Source organism: Chelonia mydas, unplaced genomic scaffold, assembly GCF_015237465.2.
Source record: "Chelonia mydas isolate rCheMyd1 unplaced genomic scaffold, rCheMyd1.pri.v2 scaffold_76_arrow_ctg1, whole genome shotgun sequence".
NCBI lineage: Eukaryota > Metazoa > Chordata > Testudines > Cheloniidae > Chelonia > Chelonia mydas.
Window position 1 is genome coordinate 63,329 of NW_025111280.1, and position 14,692 is coordinate 78,020.

Sequence of the window (14,692 nt, forward strand, 5' to 3'; positions counted from 1 at the left end):
TTGGCTTTAATCGTTGTAAGTACAATTTTCAAAGGCAGCTAAATGATGTAGGAGCCTAAGTGCCATTTTCAGAAGTGACTTAGGCAGCAAGAGGGAGAAGTCTGTATGGTTCTTGGGCTCCTATGTTACTAGAGAAAATAGGATTTAAGTCTCTAAGTCACTTAGGCACTTTTGAAAATGTTATTCTCGGGCTTCTAAGTGCCTAAGTCACTTTTGAAACGGACTTCATAAGAGTCTGCTCTCTCCTGGGGTGTTATGAAGATAAATTCATTAATGTTTGTGGTGCATTCTCACACTACTGTAACGAGCACAATAGAAAAGCCAATGAAGAAATTAATAATTCTGTATTCAGTGCAGTGTTTGTACGGTCTGTAGAGTGAATAAGGCCCTGGGTCACAGGTTGAATGATGAGGATAAAAAGAAAGATTCTACAGCTCCTCCATCCCCTGAGCACCATCCTCCCTGTGCACTGAAGGAGGCAGGAGCTGGGGGTAGCTGAGAATAATAGAATATGTGCATGCAATTAGACTGTATCATAATATATATGCAGAAGGGAGGGTGGGGGACTGAATTAACATTACATAGATAACCTTAATTCTGGTATTTTCTAATTCTTGTGCCTTTGGCTTTGACTAAATGAACTAAATAATGCTGTTTATTTTTTTATTTATTTTTATAAAAGCTAAATATTAGAGTGGGTCAATAACCCAAAATTTTTCCTGTGATGTTTTTTGTGTGCAGTATTTCAATTTTTGAACAGATCTGAGATACTGGGATGTGGAAATGGAATGAAAATTTTTGTTTAGACTCTAACTAAAAGTATTGATTCATTTCAACTTTTGGAAAATGAAACATTCCATTTTCCTTTCCAGTTTTTGATGTACAGGTTTGCAACTTCCACCCCCTTTCTATTTTTTCACACAATCAGACTATTAGGATTGGAAGAGACCTGAGGAGTCTCATCTAGTCCAATCCCCTGCTCATCTTTTCTTCCACTCTAAAAAGTTAGAAAAAGGAAATAATGTGTAAGAAAGTAAGAAAGCAGGGGAAAAAAATCTTTGGAGTTTTTTCAATTGGAAAGGTGTGAAAAAAGTAAAAAAAAACCTAAGTGAGTGAAAGCACTACTTTCTCTGTGGTGGGCTACCAAAAATACCCCCAGGAACTCACGTGAGAGAAGGGAAATGCTGATTTTCAGCAGTTTATAATTCAGCCAAACCTGGAAGGAATCTGACTGCACGAGGAGAAGGCACCTCCCTGGCCCAAGCACTGACCCCTTCCCAAATTGCAAAGGCTCCAGCCATCAAGGAAGGTGCGAGAGCTTCTCAAGAAGGTGCCGAGAATATTTTATCATAGAAAGTGTCAAGCAAGCTCCATATTGGGAGTCACTACCAGCTCCCCATCTAATTACTATTGGAGAAGGCTGGGGACAATGAATCGGTGACATTGATATAACCCGAAGGACAAAGTGCTGCCCCTGCTCTGCTGCCCTGCGTCAGGACAGAGTTGTTGATGTTTTTACTGGAGAATCCAGGGCTTTCCCCAGTCACAACTCTTCTTTTGTGATGATATTATTGACTTAAATGTTATCTTTAATACATTTACTGTTATTTTCTGTGCTTTAGGATCTAGCTCCCCCTCCCCTTGCTGTGTCCTGAGGTTCCCCTGCTCTGGGGGCAGCATCACACACTGAGGGGCAGGTGTCCTTAATCCAGCATCTCTCTTGCACTTACCTGAGCAAATCACACCGGCATCATTGGCGTGTGAGCACGGAGAAGCCCCCAGGGCAGTAACAGAGCAATGGCCCAAATGGGTTTCAGTCCCTTTGCAGTGAAATGTGTCTGTCCAGACAGAGCCAGTTCCCTTCCCAAAATACCCTCCTCCTGGGGCTGATACAGCGAATCCACAGTCGAGCTGACGACAGAGAACATTGGCGTCTGGTAAATCCCAGCGTGAGTCACAGAGGGTTCCCCAGGCACCAAGAACCTGGATCTCCACCCTCCCTGAGCACGCTGTGCTGCCGTTCACCAGCCGGAACCCTGTGAGCCCTGGGGAGAAGGGAGAAGGGGTTTAGAGAGGGAGCATTTAAGATATTTTATATTAAATAATAAAGAAAAGGAAAGTCGGGGGGATTGAACCCATTCCCATTATATTGAGTTGTTTAGGTTTTACTGGAAGCTGATAGCAGCTTTGTTATCCCAGCTCCCTACAGAGTGAGATCACTTTATTGCTGCACCCTACTCTAGAATACACATCACTGGGATTTTAGAGACATTGTGCCAAATTCTTACGTGAGCATATGACACTTGCATCATTTGCATGTGAGCATGTCTCACTCCCGTGTGATATCCTGGGACAGTACACGAGGTGTGACTCATTCCCTACACACTGGAATTCCTCAGTCCAGATTGGTCCATGTCCTTCTCGAAAATGAGCTCCTCCTGGGATAACTAGAGCTGTTCCACACTGTAGTCCATTACAGATAACACTGGCAGCTTTGAGATCAAAGTGTGCATCACAGATTGTAGCCCAGGTGTCCTCATGTCTTACTTCCACATGTCCTGAGCAGACACTGTCCCCTCCAACCAGCTGGAGCTCAACGTGTCCTAGAAAGCCAATGAAGGATGAAAATTACAAAGGAGCCTTAGGGAGTTAAGTGTTCCACTGCCTTAGAACTTTGGCCAAAAGCCCGTCCTGGTGCAGTGGGACAGTGCAGGCATTGCATTTTTAAGAAAACAATGTACAACAAATGGAGAGAGGGGAATTTAATAGCAATTGATATACATTGGAAGTTCTGAGATGTAGAAAATCTGTAAGGGAAGGTTAAGCTATCAGGGAAAACTCCATAGTTGGCAGGGCTAGGAAGAATAATGACCCTTTTTTTCAGTATATTAGGAGTAAAGACAAACAAACAAACAAATCCTAACAAAGGTGTAGCCCATTACAAATGGAGATGGTAAAATAGTTTATAATGATGCAAATAAGGCAGAAGTGTTCAATAAACAGTTCCGGGTTTGGATAGAAGTAGGATGTGTATTCATACTATGTGAAGAGGGTGAACCACTCTGCAGTCTGTTGGTAACTAAGGAGGATGTTAACCAGTATCTAGTAGGGATAAACTTTTTTTAAAAATCAGCAGGCCTGAATAGCTTATGTAATCTTGGAATAAATAGAAATGTAGGACTGGAAGGAATCTCACAAAGTCATCTAGTCTATCCCCCCACACCAAGAGAGGTTTAAGTATACCTAGTCCATCCCTGATAGATGTTTGTCTAACTTGTTCTTAAAAGTCACCAATGACGTGTGTGACGGGTTCGGTCACAGACACCCCCTTGGGACTGTCACCTCATGTTCTGAAATTACCTCTGAGCCCATTTTCCCTGCCAGCTTGGGACTCCAAAACCCTGCCTTTTGGAGCCAGACATGCTAGCCTGCTGCAACACAGACCCAGATCTGGTCCACTCCCTGAAAGCTGCAGACTTCAACCAAAAACTGCTCAGCAGGTCACCTATTTCCAGCATCCAGACACCCAGTTCCCAATGGGATCCAAATCCCAAATAAATCCCTTTTACTCTGTATAAAGCCTATACAGGGTAAACTCATAAATTGTCCACCCTCTATAACACTGACAGAGAGATATGCACAGCTGCTTGCTCCCCCAGGTATTAATCACTTACTCTGGGTTTATTAATAAACAAAAGTGATTTTATTAAGAATAAAAAGTAGGATTTAAGTGGTTTCAAGTAATAACAGACAGAACAAAGTGAGTCATCCAGCAAAATAAATCAAAAACATGCAAGTCTAAGCCTAATACATTAAGAAACTGATTACAGGTAAAATCTCACCCTCAGAGATGTTCCAATAAGCTTCTTTCACAGACTAGACTCCTTTCTAGTCTGGGCCCAATCTTGTCCCCTGGTACAGTCCTTATTAGTTCCACCAGACATCTGAGGTGGAAAACAGGGGCTCTCTCATGACTGACAGCCCCATCTGTCCTGCTCCACCCCTCTTTATAGCTTTGGCACAAGGTAGGAATCTTTTGTCCCTACCCCTCCTTCTAAATGGAAAAGTACAAGTTTTAAGATGGATTTAAGGCGGATGTCCTGTGAGACCTCATTGTTCATTACCCACAGGCTGGCCCACACGTACACAGGAAGGCTTGCAGGTAAATAAACCATCTACAACCAATTGTCCTAGTCACTGGGAGCCATCAAGATTCTAAACCACCATTAATGGCCCACACTTTGCATAATTACAATAGGACCTCAGAGTCATACTTCATATTTCTAGCTTCGGATACAAGAATGATACATACATACAAATAGGAGGAATATATTCAGTAGGTTATAACTTTTGTTTTGATGCCTTACATGAGACCTTTCGCATAAAGTATATTCCAGTTACATCATATTCACACTCATAAGCATATTTCCATAAAACATATGGAGTGCAATGTCACAACGGGGATTCCACAACCTCCCTTGGTACCTTGTTCCAGTACTTAACTATCCTTACAGTGAGAAAGTTTTTCCTAATATCTGACCTGACTCTCCCTTGCTGCAATCTAAATGGATTACTTCTTGTCCTACCTAGCCATTGTAGAGAGAAAGCCCAAAACTGGACACACTGCTCCAGCTGAGGCCTCACTAGTGCTGAGTACAGCAGGACAATTACCTCCTCTGTCTTACATATGACAATTCTATTAATAAAATGCAGAATGACATTTCCTGTTTTCAAAACAGCATCACCCATTTCAGTCTGTGATCCAGTATAACCCCAGAACATTTTCTGCAGTACTGCTGCCTAGTCAGTTATTCCCCATTTTGGATTGTTTGCATTTCATTTTTCCTTCCTAAGTCTAGTACTTTTTACTTGTCTTTACTGAATTTTAGTTTACTGATTTCAGACCAATTCTCCAATGTATCAAGGTCATTATGAATTCTAATACTCTCATCCAAAGAGCTTATGACCCCTCCCAGGTTTGTGTCACCAACACATTTTATGAGTTTATTCTCTACTCCATCATCCAAATCATTAATGAAAATATTGAATAGTACCAGGCCCAGGAGAGTGATATTATTTATGTATCCATAGGAACACAGCGACCGGAGAGAAAAGTGTTAAGGCAACTAAATGCCAACGGGCATATGTCTTACGTAATGCTCAGCATTTCCCTCAAAACCTGGGCTGGCCCAACCTATCCCAGGTACCCCTGCTTCTCGGGACTGGGTTTCAATCTCCTTCCCTGCAGACCCTGCCTCTCCCTCTTTGTTCATCAGGGCTCCCCTTTTCATAGTTCCCAAGCTCTTTGTTTAATTTTCCCACTTGAAGGGCCCCTCCCCTCTCCCAAGCTAGGGCAGGAGGGGTGCCCGGCTTGGTCAGAGGCAAAAGTTCAAAGGCCTTGACACCCGTATTGTCAGTTAAGTACCAGTGACTCGGTTCTCTGTAGCCATTGTCTGCCTTTCTGGGACATGTGGGGAGCTCCAGCAGGAGTTACTCTTTGAACCTGGTAAAAAATGGCAAAACAGCAATAAAAGAAACAGAAGTACACATAATATACATAACAATACAGATATTTCCCATGGTCTATGCAGGGATGTCAAGGTTCCTTCCCCACTCTGAACTCTAGGGTACAGATGTGGGGACCTGCATGAAAACCTCCTAAGCTTACTTTTACCAGGTTAGATTAAAACTTCCCCAAGGTACAGACTATTTTACCCTTGGACTTCCACTGCCACCACCAAACTTTATCTGGGTTCCAGAAAAAACGGAGTTTGGATACGTCTTTACCCCCAAAATCCTCCCAACCTTTGCACCCCACTTCCTGGGAAAGGTTTGGTAAAAATCCTCACCAATTTGCATAGGTGACCACAGACCCAACCCTTGCATCTTAGAACAATGAAAAAGCATTCAGTTTTCTTACAAGAAGACTTTTAATAGAAGTAAAGGAATCCCCTCTGTAAAATCAGGATGGTAGATACCTTACAGGGTAATTAGATTCAAAACATAGAGAATCCCTCTAGGCAAAACCTTAAGTTACAAAAAAGACAGACAGACAGGAATATTCATTCTATTCAGCACAGCTATTTTCTCAGCCATTTCAAGAAATCATAATCTAACACATACCTAGCTAGATTACTTCCTAAGTTCTAAGACTCCATTCCTGTTCTGTCTCCGGCAAAAGCATCACACAGACAGACCCAGACCCTTTGTTTTTCTCCCTCCTCCCAGCTTTTGAAAGTATCTTGTCTCCTCATTGGTCATTTTGGTCAGGTGCCAGCGAGGTTACCTTTAGCTTCTTAAGCCTTTACAGGTGAGAGGATTTTTCCTCTGGCCAGGAGGGATTTTAAAGGGGTTTACCCTTCCCTTTATATTTATGACACGCCACCCAAATCTCAGCTAGGGTGAAATGCTGGCTGGGATTTCTTCCTGGAGCTTTCGGAAAAAACAGAGTTAATAAGACACATGCACCTCTAAATATGCTACCAAGTACATAAAGACTAAAAATATTTTCCACATCTCAAGGACGATTTTAACCAGTTGATTCTGGGAAACTTTCACGGGAGAGTGCATCAGCCACTTTGTTAGAAGCTCCTGAGATGTGCTGGATGTCAAAATCAAAATCTTGGAGAGCTAAACTCCACCGAATAAGTTTTTTGTCATTTCCCATGGTGGTATGAAGCCACTGTAGCTCAGCATGGTCGGTTTGCAGGTGGAAACGTCATCCCCAAACATATGGGCGTAGCTTTTCCAGAGCGTAGACAATGGCGTAACATTCTTTTTCACTGACTGACCAGTTGCTTTCCCTCTCAGACAGTTTTTTGCTGAGAAACACTACAGGGTGGAATTCTTGATCAGGTCCTTTCTGCATTAAAACTGCTCCCACACCACGCTCGGACGCATCTGTGGTTACTAGGAACGGTTTGTCAAAGTCTGCGGCCCTTAGTACAGGGTCAGACATGAGTGTCGCTTTAAGCTGGTAAAAGGCCTTCTGACACTCTTCGGTCCACCGAACGGCATTTGGCTGTTTCTTTTTGGTTAGGGCTGTCAGTGGGCGGTGATTTGGCTGTATTGTGGTACAAATCGTCTGTAATAACTGGCCAAGCCTAAGAAGGATTGAACCTGTTTCTTTGGGTTTGGGACAGGCCACTTTTGGATAGCATCCACTTTGGCCTGTAGAGGGCCGATAGTTCCTTGACCCACCTGGTGTCCAAGGTAAGTCACTCTGTTTAGGCCTATTGGACACTTCTTAGCCTTAACAGTTAGTCCTGCCTCCCTTATGCGCTCAAGGACTTTTTGTAGATGTTCCAGGTGGTCTGCCCAGGACTCCGAAAATATGGCCACATCGTCAAGGTAGGCGACTGCATATTCTCCTAATCCTGCTAGGAGACCATCTACAAGTCTTTGGAAGGTGGCGGGTGCATTTCGCAGCCCGAAAGGGAGGACATTAAATTCATACAGCCCGACATGTGTGGTGAAGGCTGACCTTTCCTTGGCGGATTCATCTAGCGGTACCTGCCAGTACCCCTTGGTTAAGTCCAAGGTAGAGATGAACTGGGCCCGTCCCAGTTTCTCTAATAGTTCATCTGTGCATGGCATTGGATAGTTGTCTGGGCGAGTTACAGCATTTAGCTTACGGTAGTCCACTCAAAAACGTATCTCCCCATCTGCTTTGGGAACTAGAACCACTGGAGATGCCCATGCACTTCCAGAGGGGCGGATTACACCCATCTGTAACATATCCTGGATCTCCTGTTCTATAGCAGTTTTAGCTTGAGGAGACACCTGGTAAGGTTGGACTTTAATTGGGTGAGCATTACCTGTGTCAATGGAGTGGTATGCCCGTTCAGTCAGTCAGTGGCTGAGAATGTTGGCGTGTAGCTAGTGCACAGCTCCTGGATCCGCTGTCACTGCATACGCCCAAGGGTCATGGAGAGGTTCACCTCTTCCACACCACCAGCACTTTTCTCTTCGTAGTAGACACCTTCAGGCCACTCAGCGTCCTCTCCTCCCTGGGCTGTAAACTGGCAAACCTTTAATTCTCTGGAATAAAAGGGCTTTAGAGAATTAGTATGGTACATCTTAGGCTTTCGGTTGGAGGTGGGGAATGCTATGAGATCATTAACAGCTCCCAGGCGCTCCCGGACCGTCAATGGCCCTTCCCACGATGCTTCCATTTTATGGGCCTGGAGCACGTTTAAGACCTTGACCTGGTCCTCTACTTTGAAGGAACGCTCTCTGGCACGTTTCTCATACCAGGCTTTTTGCTCTTTTTGAGCATCCTGTAAGTTTTCTTTAGCAAGGGCTAAAGAGGTTCGGAGAGTGTTTTGTAGGTGGGTTACAAAGTCCAGAATGTTAGTTCCTGGAGAAGGTGTAAATCCCTCTCATTGCTGCTTCACCAACTGTAATAGCCCCTTAACCTCACCGCCATATACAAGTTCAAATGGTGAAAACCCTAAACTGGGATGTGGTACAGCTCTGTAGGCAAAGAGCAACTGCTGCAACACTAGGTCCCAATCATTGGAGGGCTCATTTATGAATTTACTTATCATGGCCCCCAAAGTTCCATTAAACTTCTCCACCATGCCATTTGTCTGATGGTGGTAAGGAGTAGCAACCAAGTGATTTATCTCATGAGCTTCCCAGAGGTTTTCCATAGTACTTGCCAGGAAATTAGTCCCTGCATCTGTGAGGATGTCGGAGGGCCAACCCACCCTGGCAAAAATGTCTGCTAGTGCCTGGCACACACTTTTAGCCCTGGTGTTGCTTAGAGCTACTGCTTTCGGCCATCGGGTGGCAAAATCCATGAAAGTCAGTATATACTGCTTTCCTCTGGGTGTCTTTTTCGGAAAAGGACCCAGAATATCCACAGCTACTCGCTGAAATGGAACTTCAGTGATGGGGAGTGGCTGGAGAGGGGCTTTGACCTGGTCTTGGGTTTTCCCACTCTTTGGCATACTTCACAAGACCGGACATAGGTAGAAACATCCTTGCCCATTCCCTCCCAGTGGAATGACCCCCCAAAATGGTCTTTGGTCCTGTTCACCACAGCATGGCCACTAGGGTGATCGTGGGCTAAGCTCAAGAGCTTGGCCCAGTATTTAGTTGGAACTACCAACTGTCTCTGAGGATGCCAGTCTTCCTGGTGTCCACCAGAAAGAGTTTCCTTGTATAAAAGTCCTCTTTCTACAACAAACCTGGATCAATTAGAGGAGCTGAGAGGCGGTGGGTTGCTCCGTGCCACCGTCCAAGCTCTCTGGAGGCTTTCATCTGCTTCCTTTTCGATCTGGAACTGTTCCCTTGATGCTGGAGACATCAGTTCCTCATTGGATTGTGGACCTATGCTTGGTCCCTCTGGAAGCGATGTAGGGGATGGGGCTCTTTCTGTTGACTGTGAACCGCTCTCCGCTGGTGCACTATGTTGGGGTTCAGGCTCCGGCTGAGCCTCTTGTGTAGGGTTATGGGCTGCTGCCGGTTCAGGTTCTGTGGGGCCCTCTGGTGTTGAGGTTGCAAGTACTGGATTCAGTGCTGTCAATGGGTCTGGTGCTGTTTGTTCCGCTGGTTCCGGTTCTGGGACTGGTTCCGTCTGGGACTCTGGGACTGGATCCACTACTGCTGTTGCAGACATGGACCCGGACCCCAGGCCAATCACCTCTGACCAGGTCCTGATAGAAGTTTCCAGAACAGAGCTAGGTGTCACGGCTTGTTTAGCCTGGCTGTGGGTGACCATTCCCACCCTCTTGGCCCGCTTCACATGATTGGCCAAGTCTTCCGCCAACAGCATGGGGATGGGATAATCATCATAGACTGCAAAAGTCCACGTTCCTGACCAGTCCTGGTACTGGACAGGCAACTTGGCTGTAGGCAAATTGAAAGAGTTGGACTTGAAGGATTGAATCGTCACTTGGATCTCTGGGCTGATTAAATTGGGGTCCACTAAGGAAGCATGGATAGCTGACACTTGTGCTCCAGTGTCCCTCCACACAGTGACCTTCTTCCCGCCCACACTCACAGTTTCCCTCCGTTCCAAGGGTATCTGGGAGGTATCTGGACCTGCCTGTCCCTGGTGTGATCCCGATGCTGTAATCTGTTGGCGTTCTTGGGGCAGTTTGCCTTTACATGCCCCAGCTTGTTACATTTAAAACATCATCCAGCTGACGGGTCACTGGGGCGAGGCGGGTTGCTGGAAATTGGGGTGGTGGGATGATAAGGTGTCTGGAGGGTTCTTTGGGAGGTAGGTGGGGCCTTGGGTGGCCCCTGGTAATAGGGTGTGGTCTGGGGTTGTCCCTTCTGGTCTCCACTCCAACTGCGACCAGGTTTCTTCTTCTCTGACACATCTACCCATCTGGCTCCAATCTCTCCTGCCTAATTACAGTTTTGGGCTTCCCATCAGGATGTATCTTTCTATTTCCTCAGGAACACCCTCTAAGAATTGTTCCATTTGCATTAGGAAGGGCAAATTTACTGGAGACTCAACACTTGCTCCTGATATCCAGGCATCCCAATGCTTCACAATGTGGTAGGCATGTCGGGTAAATGACACGTCTGGTTTCCACCTTAGGGCTCTGAACCTCCGACGAGAATGCTCAGGTGTTATCCCCATTCTGACTCTTGCCTTGGATTTAAACAGTTCATACTGGTTCATGTGTTCTTTAGGCATTTCAGCCGCCACCTCAGCTAAGGGTCCACTGAGCTGTGTCCTCAGCTCTACCATGTATTGATCGGTAGAGATGCTGTACCCAAGGCAGACCCTTTCGAAGTTTTCTAAGAAGGCCTCAGTATCATCGCCTGCCTTGTAGGTGGGGAACTTTCTGGGATGGGAAGTGGTACCTGGAGAAGGATTGCTACGGTTTGTTGGTATATTCTGCTGAGCCTTTACGTTCTCCATCTCCAGTTCATGCTTCCTCTCTTTTTCCTTCTCCTCCTCCACATGCTTCCTTGCCTCCATTTCCCTCCTGTGGGCAGCCTCCTGTACCTCCTTCTCCAGCCGCATGAGTTCTATCTATCTGTCTTTCATGTTCCTTTTGTTTTTCAGCAACCTCAAATCTGGCTAATTCCAGCTTTTGTTGAGCCATGGATTCTGTCATCCTAACCTCTCTGTTTTTAACTAACTTTACACCCGAGGTTTAAAAATAAAACAAACAAAACTTGGCTTGTAAAATTTTGCTGTGCTGGAATAGGATACCTATTCTCTGATAGTGATTGTCAGCCTACAGAAAAAGACAATTCCCTTTGTCTCTGCTCTAGCCCCAAATCAAAGCAAAAAACCTCCAACTACTTGGAAACCTCCTTTCCAGCAGCACCAAAGGAAAAAAAATTCCTTTTCAAATCTGTGCTCCTTGTAAAAAAAAAAACAATCAAAATCCTAAAAAAACCCACCCTGCCACTTTTGTCTCCAGGCAAATGGGTAGAACACCCCCCTATTTACTTTAGGGGGAAAAAACCTCAGGTTTGTGAAGACTGTGAATTTCCCTGCAGGAGGTTAACTACTCTGCCTCCAGGCAAAGAAAACCTGCAATTCACAAAGATAATCCCCTTTTGTCTCTGCTCTGGCCCCAAAGCAGAGAAAAAACTAGCTGCTTTCAGTTAGACCTCCTTTCCAGCGGCCCCAAAGGAAAAAAATTCCTTTTTAAAATCTGTTTTTCTGGTTCAAAAAATCTCAAATTGATCTCAGAAGGATTTCAGGTTAATCCCACCACTCTGCCACCATGTCAAGGTTCCTTCCCCACTCTGAACTCTAGGGTACAGATGTGCGGACCTGCATGAAAACCTCCTAAGCTTACTTTTACCAGCTTAGGTTAAAACTTCCCCAAGGTACAAACTATTTTACCCTTGGACTTCCACTGTCACCACCAAACTTTATCTGGGTTCCTGAAAAAATGTATTTTGGACACGTCTTTCCCCCCAAATCCTCCCAACCCTTGCACCCCACTTCGTGGGGAAGGTTTGGTAAAAATCCTCACCAATTTGCATAGGTGACCACAGACCCAACCCTTGGATCTTAGAACAATGAAAAAGCATTCAGTTTCCTTACAAGAAGACTTTTAATAGAAGTAAAAAAGAATCACCTCTGTAAAATCAGGATGGTAAATACCTTACAGGGTAATTAGATTCAAAACACAGAGAATCCCTCTAGGCAAAACCTTAAGTTACAAAAAAAGACAGACAGACAGGAATATTCATTCTATTCAGCACAGCTATTTTCTCAGCCATTTCAAGAAATCATAATCTAACACATACCTAGCTAGATTACTTCCTAAATTCTAAGACTCCATTCCTGTTCTGTCCCCAGCAAAAGCAGCATACAGACAGACCCAGATCCTTTGTTTTTCTCCCTCCTCCCAGCTTTTGAAAGTATCTTGTCTCCTCATTGGTCATTTTAGTCAGGTGCCAGCAAGGTTACCTTTAGCTTCTTAACCCTTTACAGGTGAGAGGATTTTTCCTCTGGCCAGGAGGGATTTTAAAGGGGTTTACTCTTCCCTTATATTTATGACAAGAGGTCACAGTGGACAAGCAATGGAACTAGAGCTTCCAGGGTGATGTTGTGAACAGGCTAAGGTGATCCTTGGCGGTTTAAACAGGGGAGCAGTGAGAAGAGCTGGCTGAAACGCAGGATTTCCAGCTCACAGGAAATTTTGCTCATTCAAAACTTCCTGTGAACCAGAAATCCCCTCAAATTTGTTCTGAAAACACCAACACATGGTGTGTCCGACATGAAATTTGCTCCCAGGAACACCAGCAGATTCTGAGTGACAGTGCCATTCTCGTCAGTTTCACCAGTGCTAAGATTAAAACAAAAATGTCAATTTCTCTCAGCTGCTGCTGGGAATCCCAGGGTCTGTAGCTCTTGGGAAGCCTCACCATGCAGACTGCCTTGTGCTGGGGATACCTGGGCTTCCAGACTCCTGGGTCAGCTGGTGTCCCAAATAGCCAGCTGGCCTGGGAGTCTCGAAGCTCTGGGGTCCCCGGTCTGGGGCAGTCTGCAAAACAGGGCTGCCCCAGAGCCGCAGACCTTGGGAATCAGGATCCCATCCCAGGATTTCTAAATTCCCTGCTGTGGAGCTGGGAGCTGAGCCCAGGTTAAAGCTGGGACTCCCTTCTCCATGGCAGTGTTTCCCTGGAGCTGCAGACTATAGAAGACCAGGGTCTCTGGTCCTGGGGCAGTCTACATGGTGCAGCTATCCCAGAGCAGCTGACCTGAGAAGACTGGGGTACCTGGCCCCAAGGCAGTCTGCATGACAGGGCTGGCTGGAGCCCCCCAAGCCAGCTGGCACTTAGCCATGCAGGTTTCTGCCACAACCCTGCCTGTGGTCTAGAGAAAGTTCCTTGCACCCGACTCACTTTCATGGGAAATGTCCAGTTCAACAAACCAGCATTTTCCAATGAAGCTCCATTTTGTTGGATAATTTCTGACCAGGGACGTGATTTACCTCTGTATACAGTATGGTGAGACTGATACCGCATCCAGTGTGTTGTCCACATTTTAAGAAGGATATTAAAAAAAATGGAAAGGGTGCAGAGAAGAGCCACAAAGATGATTTAGGGACTTGAAAATACGCCTGTAGTGAGCGATTCCAGGAGCTCCTTCTGTTTATTTTTTAAAAAGAAGACCAAGAGGTGGCGTGATTATAGTATACAAGTACTTTTGAGTAGAAGTACTTGCGCAGGGACAAAATACTGGTAATAGAGGCCTCCTTAGTCTAGTGGAGAAAGACAAAACAAGAACAAATGGCTGGAAGTTAAAGCCAGAGAAATTCATATTAGAAGTAAGCCAAACATTTTCCATAGCAAGGACAATTAACCATTGGAACAAACTAAAAAGGGAAGCAGAAGATTATTCACCTCCTGAAGTATTTAGATGAAGACTGGATGCCTTTCTGGAAGATGTGCTTTAGCCAAACAAATATTATTGGGTTCAGTTCAGGAGTAACTGGATTAAATTCTGTAGCCTGTTACCCAGGAGGCCAGACTATATGATCTAATGCTTCCTTCTGCCCTTAAAATCTATAAAGCTATGTTTCTAAAAGGAGGTTAAATTTGTAAAGTCAAGCACTCAAACATTCAGAATGCCAGACTCGTGTTGTCCTCTGTAACCTTAATTAATCCCTTTTGTATTTCCATTGTGATACAGTATTTAATTACACCATCAAATGCTAGTTTTGCCCCAGGACCCCTGCCTCACTCGGTGCACAGGACACGTGGTGCTGACTGAATGGTGGATGGTCAATCGTTCTTTTTATACTCATTGTTCAATGTGTGGCCCCAGCCCTTATGTACTGCATGTCATCCAAACTGAACTCCCGAAACATAATTGTTCATTTCCTCACGGGCTTTTCTGTGGTGCTCATTCCTATGGTAGCTGAGTGCTTCACAAACAGTAAAGAATTTCTCTTCACAACACCCCTGGGAGGCAGGGAAGTGTTGTTATCTCCATTTTACACATGGGGAACTGAAGCCCAGAGACACTATGGCCAAAATGATCAAAAGTGTCGACTGATGTTGGGTGCCCAACTTGAGACACCCAGGTCCTGATTTTTCAGATTCCTTAGCATTATACAGCACTTAGTGTGTTCAGAGCAGAACACCTACTGCAGGGGTGGGCAAACCTTTTGGGCCGAGGGCCACCTCTGGGTGGGGAAATTTTATGCAGGGCCGGGTCAGGGGGTTGGGGTGCGGGAGGGAGTGTGGGGTGTGG

At 45.2% G+C, this 14,692-nt stretch overlaps 1 protein-coding gene across 2 annotated transcripts in view; it reads right to left on the reverse strand.

Moving 5' to 3' along the window:
* LOC102941765 (scavenger receptor cysteine-rich type 1 protein M130-like) overlaps positions 1-12,273 on the reverse strand; it is a 72,362-nt gene extending 60,089 nt beyond the window's left edge. Inside the window, exons 1-4 of one of the 2 annotated variants that reach the window (XM_043537665.1) lie at positions 12,238-12,273; positions 5,426-5,503; positions 2,289-2,603; positions 1,731-2,036 (exon numbers count right to left, since the gene is read on the reverse strand). In XM_043537665.1, the coding sequence (XP_043393600.1) occupies positions 1,731-2,036; positions 2,289-2,603; positions 5,426-5,450 (646 nt within the window). In that variant the 5' untranslated portion in view covers positions 5,451-5,503; positions 12,238-12,273. Of the gene's footprint in view, positions 1-1,730; positions 2,046-2,288; positions 2,604-5,425; positions 5,504-12,237 lie in introns of both variants that reach the window. The other variant, XM_043537664.1, reaches the window with a different exon arrangement.
* Between the last annotated feature and the right edge of the window lie 2,419 nt (positions 12,274-14,692).